This window comes from Rhinopithecus bieti, unplaced genomic scaffold, assembly GCF_001698545.2.
Source record: "Rhinopithecus bieti isolate Rb0 unplaced genomic scaffold, ASM169854v2 scaffold_35903, whole genome shotgun sequence".
Lineage (NCBI taxonomy): Eukaryota > Metazoa > Chordata > Mammalia > Primates > Cercopithecidae > Rhinopithecus > Rhinopithecus bieti.
The window spans coordinates 1,231,442-1,240,847 of record NW_016815549.1 but is presented as its reverse complement, the minus strand read 5'-3'; the positions used below and the strand labels follow the sequence as shown (position 1 = coordinate 1,240,847).

Sequence of the window (9,406 nt, the reverse complement as noted above, 5' to 3'; positions counted from 1 at the left end):
GAATGGGAGGCAGGTTTGCCTGGCGCAGTTCCCAGCTTGACTTTCCCCTTTGGCTTAGTGATTTTGGGGTCCCGAGATTTATTTTCCTTTCACACAAGTAAACCCAAAAGTTGCGTTTTTACAAGATCAACCAAAACATTAAGAACCTGAGAAAAGTCTAAACAAAACATACACTTTCATTTCTCTGAATCCTTAATTCTGCTATAGTCAAAACTGTGATGTGTCCCTTTAACTGGAAAATGAAAGCCAAATCCATGGGATTTATGCAAGCTGGATTTCTGAAGTTTATTGCTGTTTGGGAATGGGACAACAAGCTAGGAAATTAACACCTCTCTCCTCATTCTGTGTTGAGTGTATGTTAAGGCAAGTTTACCAATATGCGCCAAGCTCTGCCCAGGGCGTTAGGGCATTAGGGCCACAGAGCTAAGACCCCAAAGAGCCCAGGATCCAGTGGAAGGGCTGAGAGGCGGTGGACAGCGCCTTGCACCACTCACTGAACATGGGTCTGCTGGGGCCTCAGTACGGAGCAGCCAGGCTCCACCTTGGGGTGTGGGGAGGCCGGTTTGGTGAAAAGACACCCAGACCCTTCTGACTGTCATCCAAGGAAGAAGGAAAACTCTTTAAAAAGGCAGTGAGGGCCGGGCGCGCCGCTCATGCCTGTAATCCCGGCACTTTGGGAGGCCCAAAGTGGAAGGATCACTTGAAGCCAGGAGTTCAAGGCTGCAGTGAGCCATGATCCCACCACTGGACTCCAGCCTGGGCAACAGAGCGAGACCCTGCCTTAAAAAAAACAAAAGAAAACAAAACAAAACAACCAACTTTTCAAATAATAAGAAGTACATGAAATGGCTGAGGGGCTCAGGTCCCCTGCGTGAGAGGAAAGGGCTTTAAGCGTCCAGCTGGGGTCGCTGCATTATCACGAAGGATCCTCCTCTTCCAGTGTGGAAGGCCCTTTTAAATTTTCATTTATATTTTATTTATTTTGCTACGGAGTCTCACTCTGATGCGCAGGCTGGAGAGCAGTGGCGCGATCTGGGCTCACTGCAACCTCCGACTCCCGTTTTCAAACGATTGTCTCAGCCTCCCAAGCAGCTGAGATTACAGGTGAGCAACACCACGCCCAGCTAATTTTTGTATTTTTGGTAGAGACGGGGTCTCCCCATGTTGGCCAGGCTGGTCTCGAATTCCCGACCTCAAGCCATCCACCCACCTCGGCCTCGCAACGTGCTGAGATTACAGGCGTGCGCCACCGCGCCCGGGAAGTGTGGGAGGCCTTTTTTTAAAATGTAAACTCGCCGGTGAAACCCCGTCTCTACCAAAAATACAAAAAATTAGTCCGGCGTGGTGGCGGGCGCCTGTAATCCGGAGGCTGAGACAGGAGAATGGTGTGAACGCAGGAGGCGGAGCTTGCAGTGAGCCGAGACCGCGCCACTGCTCTCCAGCCTGGGCGACAGAGCGAGACTCCGTCTCAAAAAAAAAAAAAAAAAAGTAAACTCGCGTGCCCGAGAAGCCCTCTAGGAGGGAAACACCCAGAAGAGGTCACTTTCCAAACACACGGCAGAATAAGGGTGACGCACGGAGGTAAGGGGAAGGCGGGCACGAGCCAGAGCGTACTGGCTTGTGCCCGCGCGTACCTGCGTGCGCGTCCGTGCGGCCGCGACGGTGCCCCCGGCGCCTCTTTCTAGACGTGCGCGCGCCCGCAGCTCGCCCCCCCGCCCCGACCGTAAAGAGGCCCGGCTGTGTCGTGAAAGGGGCCGCAACGCGCAGAGCGCTGGTTGACGGCTGGGACTCCATTTTGTTCGTCGTTACTCTACGCGTAAGTTGCTTCTCCGTGGTTTCTCTGAGGAGAAAAGTTGAAAAAGGGTAAAAGTTTTCAGGAATATTCGGGCTCTCTGTTGCTAAGCATAGCGAGTGTCGGTTTTCTGTCTCCAACAGACATCGCTACTGCGGTTCTGAGGCAGTGGGAAGAGATGCGGCCCCTGGACATCGTCGAGCTGGCGGAACCGGAGGAAGTGGAGGTGCTGGAGCCGGAGGAGGATTTCGAGCAGTTTCTGCTCCCGGTCATCAACGAGATGCGCGAGGACATCGCGTCGCTGACGCGCGAGCACGGGCGGGCGTACCTGCGGAACCGGAGCAAGCTGTGGGAGATGGACAATATGCTCATCCAGATCAAAACGCAGGTGGAGGCCTCGGAGGAGAGCGCCCTCAACCACCTCCAGAACCCGGGCGACGCGGCCGAGGGCCGGGCGGCCAAGAGGTGCGAGAAGGCGGAGGAGAAGGCCAAGGAGATCGCGAAGATGGCAGAGATGCTGGTGGAGCTGGTCCGGCGGATAGAGAAGAGCGAGTCGTCGTGAGCGCGGTCGGCGGTAAGTCGGGCACCCGCGCCGGGCAGAGGAGCGGCCCCAGCTTGGCTGCTCTTGGAGGGCGATGATTTCATCAAGATGCACTGGGATCGGGGGTGGGGCGGGAGAATAAAGGCGTGCTCGGGTCAGGGCGGATCTGGGCCCCGTCTTCGTGTTTTGTTTTCTGAGGGTGCCGGCGTGGGATAATCAGAGTGGCTGGGTTTGGGCGTGATGCGTGTTCAGTGGAAGGATCGTAAATCTCAGAGTCGCCAAGGAAACAGAAAGGGACAAGGTCCCGGGCCATCCAGCAAGCGGGGGTGGAAATAGAGGATTTTCGGGGAAGGCGTTGGACAGGTCAGCGTTGCTAGAGACTGGAGTGAGTCAGGTGGTGGCCAGAAGAGGCGGCGTCCTGCACGGTGGTGGTCGTGAGGGTTTGGGGGTCGTTGTGCCCAGGATTAATCTCTCGATGATGAATTTCTTCTCATTGTGCTTTAGGTTTACAGCCAATGGATTCTGGTCAACTGGTGGAGATTGGCTGACACCCTGGAGAAACCGAAACCAGAGAGCCTTTTGTTTTCTCTTTTTTCCTCTGTCTATGCTCTGTCTCACTTAACACTACGTTTTCTGCTATGGTCTGTGGTTGATGACCTCAATATGAGTTTCGATTGTTACGTGTTTTTGTTTGGAAAGTAATTTTGTTTGAGAATGCTCTCACATACAGGAATTAGGGCCTAGATTGTAAGCTCTTGCAGCAGTCACATTTGTTCCCGGGCTTTGGTGGTTATTTCTAAATTTTTGAGGTGCTTTGCTCTTTCTTGTGTGACCTGATAGCTCCCTGGAACTTTGGGTCTCTGTGTGACACATGAGACTCACAGTTGGAGTTCTCCAGCTCTGGAGGTGCTGAAGGAGCTGCATTAATTCTGGAAGACGACTCCATGCAGCAACTACTGAAGAAAGGACCAGACTTCGACGGGGAGTGCGGATGGGCCGACCTGGCTGGGACTTGTGAATCTGGAGAAGAGCTGGAGAATGGATAGTATTGTCTGTGTTTGGAGACTTAATTTCTGTGTGAGACCAAAGGAGGAGAGATGTTATTTTGTTCAAAGTTTAAATTCTATGTGGTACACTATCTTATGTAACCTGTCCGGTGAGTTTGTTTGGACAACCTAACTCAGCTTTACTTGACATGGAACCTAAAATAGAAGATAAGATCTTGATATTCTGTACAAGTTGATGTAATACCCTGATGCGTTTTAGGGGACTTGGCATAAAATGAAAGATTTGCAGAGGCCCTTGAGGGGCTCGGGGATGAGAGTATGGAACTGTCTGCATTGGACCCTAAACTGGACTGGAAGAGGCATCTTCAAGGTTCATACGTTGTCCAGCTATAAGTTCATTTGAGTAGCAGACCTAACAAATATTTGAGGTCAAAACCCTACCGTGTTAAAAACAAACAAAACTTACCATGTTAATAAAAGTATTCATTTGCTTGAAAAGACGGAAGACCTAAAAGGTTATTGAGAAATGTTACTCCTTTAAGAATGAAATCTGCTGTCTCCCAGATTGTTCTCACGGTCAAATGGAGGGTGAACATCTTAACAGTTTCTGAGGCTCTTAGCCTCTAATCAAAGGGAAGCTTTATCTCTGTGTGCTGTTGGGAACTGGGTGAAGAAAAAACACACTTGGCTCTTAGTGTGGGAAGAAACCATATGTAATCCTGTGGTCCAGGCCTCTGCCTTCAGAGAGCCAAAGCACCTTCAGTCTTTCCAATTGGAACATTGTTTTCCAGGCCTTGCACTGGGAATATAGCAATTACAGTTGCAGGGTGAGGGATGACATAGAGTAGATGTGATACCCCACCCTCCTTCCAGAATGAAGCCTTTCTCCCCCAGCTGCTAGTGTTGCTGACAAACACCCCTCAGCTAGTTAGCCCTCTGGGAAGTGCCTTTTCAGAGGAGAGCTGCTTTAGCCAAAGTCATGCCCTTTTTCTGGATAGCCTACATCTAGTGACTAATGGGCTGGAAATCTCAGGTCACTGTTTCTCTTACCCCAATTTGGGACAACTTTGAGGAATATGGTGGCTTCAGAGCTCGTGGGGTCTGCTGAGGCTTTTAGGATTGCATCACACAGCCCACCTCCTCCTCACTCCCAACCTTGAGTTCCTTCTCTTCCACAAGTGTTAATTCCTAAAAGACATGCATCTAGTTTTCATCTTGGGAGTCCACTTTCTGGGGAACCTAGTTGGTAGAAATCAAAAGACAGCCATGTGTCCCAAGCGCTAATAAAGATAGCGTGTCCCAGGAGAACACTGGGGGGGAGGTCTAGGAAAGCTTTTCAGAGCAAGTAACTGGTGAGCTTGGCCTTCAAAGAGGAGCACAGCTTCCAGGGTCAGGAAGAGCTGGAGAGGCATGCTAGGCACGGGAAACAGAAAATGGAAGATGGTCAAGGTTTTCTGTGTGAGTTCCACAGAGGAGGGAGAAATACGTAGGATGGACTTAGGAACTGGGAAACAACCATGAAAACTGCATTTCGTACATTTGCCAAAACAAGAAATGTGACATTGGTACAGCACTACCAGCTAGACTACTCTGCTTTCACCAGTTTCCCACTAAGGCCCTTTTTCTTTTCTGGGATACCACATTGCATTGGGGAGTTGATTTTTTTCAATGAGTAGTATTTATAAATGACACGAAAGTGATCCTCTCCCCAGCTTCCCAGTTCCTCTCCCAGGAAACAAGTTTCTTATATATCCTTAGAAATACTAATGTGTTTGAAAGTATATATAAAACGGCTTCCACCTTTTTTTTTTTTTTGCGGGGGGAGGTGAGACAGGATCTCTGTGTCTCGCAGGCTGGAGTGCAGTGTTGTGCTCCCTCACTGCAGCCTTGACCTCCTGGTGTCAGGTGATCCTCTCACCTCAACCTCCCAGGTAGCTGGGACCAGGCATACACTACTGGTCTTGAACGCCTGGGCTCAAGTTATCACCTTAGCCTCCTGAGTAACTGGAACTACAGGCACACCACCACCGCGGTTAATTTTTTTTTTTTTTTTTTTTTTTTTTTTTTTTTTCCCCGTAGAGACAGGTTTTTGCCATCTTGGCCATTTTGGTCTCGAATTCCTGAGCTCAAGCCATCTGTCGGCCTCAGATTCCCAAAGTGCTGGCATTACAGGCATGAGCCACCGTGGCCAGTCCACCTGTTTTTTGTTTGTTTTGTTGTTGTTGTTTTTTACATTAATGGTAGCACACTGTATAATCTGTTCCTGTCCTTCATTTGTCTGTTTACTTGGAAATCTTTTCCTATCTAACATCCAAATCTGCATTCTTTTTTTTAAGGCTGCATAGTGTTCATTCTTAGGCCAGAGTTTGAAAACTATTGTCCTAAAATCTTTCCAGTAACCCCTTAGTTCCTCTTTTTTATGATTCTGGTCACAACTGTGATGCAGCCACTAATTCCCAATTGACCCAGCTCCTGAATTTCATACTCCTGGCTTGCTAGCAATTGGAGGAGCAATCAAATCTTACACTTTATAAGCAAAGAATGTGATAAGAAGCATTCTGAGAGACAGTCTTACGTGGCTGTACAGTCATTAAATTTTCTGGCTGGAGTTGCCATCATTTTTATTTATTTATTTGAGACAGGGTCTCACTCTGTTGCCCAGGCTGGAGTGTAGTGGCACGATCTCAGCTCACTGCAACCTCTGCCTCCCAGGGCTCAAGCAATTCTCCTGCCTCAGCCTCCCGAGTAGCTTGGGTTACATGTGCGTGCCACCATGCCGTGCTAATTTTTGGCATTTTTAGTAGAGACAGAGTTTCACTACATTGACCAGGCTGGTCTTGAATTCCTGGCCTCAAGTGATCCACCTGCCTTGGCCTCCCAAAGTCCTGGTATTACAGGATGGCAGAGCTGGAAAGAACCTCAGAGAGCACTGAAGCTTTTCTGGGTTAAAGTACGGAAGTCATTAGTGCTGTTCACCAAATAAATTCCAATTCTCTGCCTTCTAGGCACAGAGTAGGATGGCACTTTCTGGCCCCCTTGGGTTGGGTGGGGCTATGTGATTAATTCTGGCCAATGAGTTACAAAGGAAAGTCACATCTGTTGCATCCAACCCAGAACCTCCAAAGCGACCCCCTGCAGAGCTCTCTCTTCCCTCTGGCACATGAACCAGCAACATTCCAGATGGTGGCTGAACTTAAGACCATAGTTCCCTGCCAATCTATGATGAGTGTGTGCCACAAACAAGGGAAAACCTTAGCTGTTTTAAGCCGCTGAGATTTTGGGATTGTTTGTTACAGTAACAACTTAGACTAAGATGACTGATGCAGATACTCATTATTTCTTCCATCCCTTGTGTTTTGATGAAAGGGTTGTTCTCCCTTCTACCTGAGGCCCGTTGATCACATCCCTCCCACTAGCCCAGGCATTGTCCAACAGGTTATCTCCTGTCTTTGGCTTTCATGTGTAGCTCTGGCCTTTCCTCTGCCTTCTAATGACTTCGAGGTGAAAGAAAGTGCACGTTCAAACTCCTACTCCTGGCCATTCTCCCCGTTCCAGGCAGCAGTTAAACATGGAGTGGCTTGAGTTTCTACCATCTTCCAGAGATAAATGGGGATTTGTTACCCTGGTTAACACTGTGGCCAGGTAAATCTACAAAGTCCATCCAGGGCCTGCTTTAGTCACTGCCTGATATGGTTTGGCTGTGTCCCCACCCAAATCTCATCTTGTCCTGGGAGTGACCCGGTGGGAGGTCACTGAATCATGGGGTGGTTACCCCCATACTGTTCTTCCAATAGTGAATTTCCACTAGATCTGATGGTTTTATAAGGCGCTTTTCCCCCTTTGCTCAGCACTTCTCCTTCCTGCCGCCATATGAAGAAGGACAGGTTTGCTTCCCCTTCTGCCACGATTGTAAGTTTCATGAGGCCTCCCCGGCCACGTGGAACTGGAAGTCAATTAAACCTCTTTCCTTTACAAATTGTCAGTCTCGGATATTTTTTCGTAGCAGCATGAGAACAGACTAATATACTACCCAGCGTATGTTAGACCCTCCCTGAGTCAATTCTCTTTTCTCCTTCTCTGATTTCCATAATGCTCTGTGGTACCTATTTCCTGATTTACATCCACATTGCTTTCTCCTTCAGACTCTATTCCATGGTTCACAAAATCCTGCATTCCATTATTCCCAAATTAATCCACATTATTCTTTGCCTCTTCAAAGAACACTTCTTTACCAACTCTTAACAGCTGAAACTAGAATCCCCCCAAGCCCTGGGCTTTCCTGTAGCCTTATTGGTGATGGTTCCTCACAGCACTCACCCACTGCCTGGGGCAGATACTGGGTTCATCAGGACTGCATTTTTGCCAGAAAGGAGTGAAGGAGGAAAAAAGAGTTTAGGGTTTTGACAAGGACATGATTGCAACAATAGATGATGTACTCTGAGTAGGGAAGTATGGAGGCGAAGAGCAGGAAAGCAATGGGCGAAAGTAGCTAGTAAAGTGAATGGAGGTCCCAGCATGTTAGTGACTGCAGTGGAAGTGTCACCTGGAGGATGGGATGTGGCCAGAAAATAGGAGGGCTAATATTGGAAAGCAATTTATCATATTAAAAACTACTATGATTGTCAAATAAAATGTACCTGTGGATGACATCCTGTGAGCTGCGTGCTTCTGGGGCCTCAGATCAACTCTTGTTTTAACGCCTATGAAGCATTTACTATGTGCTAGTTACCTATAACGCCTCAAAAGCCCCTCACAACCCCTCGGTGGGACAGATGCCATTATTAAAATTAGTCTTGTCTTATCAATGAGGCACAGAGATATTAAGTAGGCCAGGGTTGAGACAATAACAAGCCCCAAGTCACCCTTGGCAGTGAATGGCCAAGCAGGATGGAGGAGCTCCTTGGATATGAGGGCCCAGGTGTGGGGCTGGTGGCTGTGTGAGCATGGAACTTGCTTAGGATAATGGCAGGGCTTGGGGTGGAGGGGAAGGCCAGGAGCCAGGTGCCCAAGTTTGCAGTGAATGATGGGACTCCAATGAAGTGGGAAGAGATTGGAGGATGCCAGAGGTGAGAAGAGGGAAGAGATAAGAGGATGCCAGAGGTGAGAAGAGGGAGAGCGCAGTCAGATGACCAGTGAGTGCTCCCAAGGAGCAGCATTTTGGACAAGAGGGAGGAGAAGTAGGGTGTGGATGTGGCCTGGGAAAACACTGCCCCCAAATTCTGATTGACACACAAGGGAAATGAGTGGTTTTTTCCTCATAGGCCTGAGGATAAAATAGCACTATTCTCAGGGGTAAGGTGGGGGGAGGGCGTAGCTCCTCTAAGAAGTCAGGCACATGCTGCAGGCCCAGGAACAGGTTTGGGGGTGAAGAGGAGTGGAGAACATCATTGGAAATTTGTCCTAGGCTGAGCTCTCCTTGGTTCATCAATGGGCGAAACAGCAGTGACAGGCTAGTAAGTTTAGTCCTGAATTTAGTCTCTTTGAGAGGGGACAGGCAGGGTCTTGGTGTGATCACTATGGAGACAAAGAAGTGGCAGTTGGAGATTGTCAGTCAACCGTGCTTCCTGCAGTAGCTTCTGTGAATGAGCTCAGAGAGGCACCACTGCTGGTCATTTGGGGCCTCATAGGCAAGGGGTTCTGCATTCCAAACCTAAAGAGTTACGGGAGATGGCTCCAAAAGAAGCCATCTTACAGGGAAATGGGACTGAGGCTCCAAACCTTTCTCAAGCATCTCCAGTAAAGGTCCTTCCCCAGAGAGTGAGTGCCAGTCATGTGGGCAAACACCAGATGATGACTCTCACCTTCCTGTCAAGGCCACTGGCTCCACAGGGACACCACTGGCAAAGCAGGGGAAGGACAGAGCGCATTAAGGAAAGCGCCGGCATCTTCACAAGATTTGGGCTGTGGCTGCCTGCATGTTGGGGCTGACTGACAGCAAATAGGCAGGAAGCATCTGAGGGGGTCTTGTTTGTGTTTTTATTTCTTGTTTTGCTTTTGGTTTTTTTTTTTTTTTTTTAGTTTTGGGTTCTTTTTTCCCTCGGGTTGGAGTGAGGGAGTGTGATCACA

At 48.9% G+C, this 9,406-nt stretch overlaps 1 protein-coding gene across 2 annotated transcripts; it reads left to right on the top strand.

The window, feature by feature from the left end:
- The first annotated feature begins 1,686 nt into the window (after positions 1-1,686).
- MRFAP1 (Morf4 family associated protein 1) lies at positions 1,687-3,840 on the top strand. Of its 2 annotated transcripts, XM_017853391.1 has the most exons (3): positions 1,718-1,816; positions 1,936-2,366; positions 2,838-3,840. In XM_017853391.1, the coding sequence occupies exon 2, from the start codon at positions 1,971-1,973 to the stop codon at positions 2,352-2,354; it is 384 nt and encodes a 127-aa protein (XP_017708880.1). In that variant the 5' UTR covers positions 1,718-1,816; positions 1,936-1,970; the 3' UTR covers positions 2,355-2,366; positions 2,838-3,840. The 2 variants fall into 2 exon arrangements, with proteins under 2 accessions (XP_017708879.1, XP_017708880.1); XM_017853390.1 differs by having other exon boundaries at positions 1,687-2,366.
- The last annotated feature ends 5,566 nt before the right edge of the window (positions 3,841-9,406 follow it).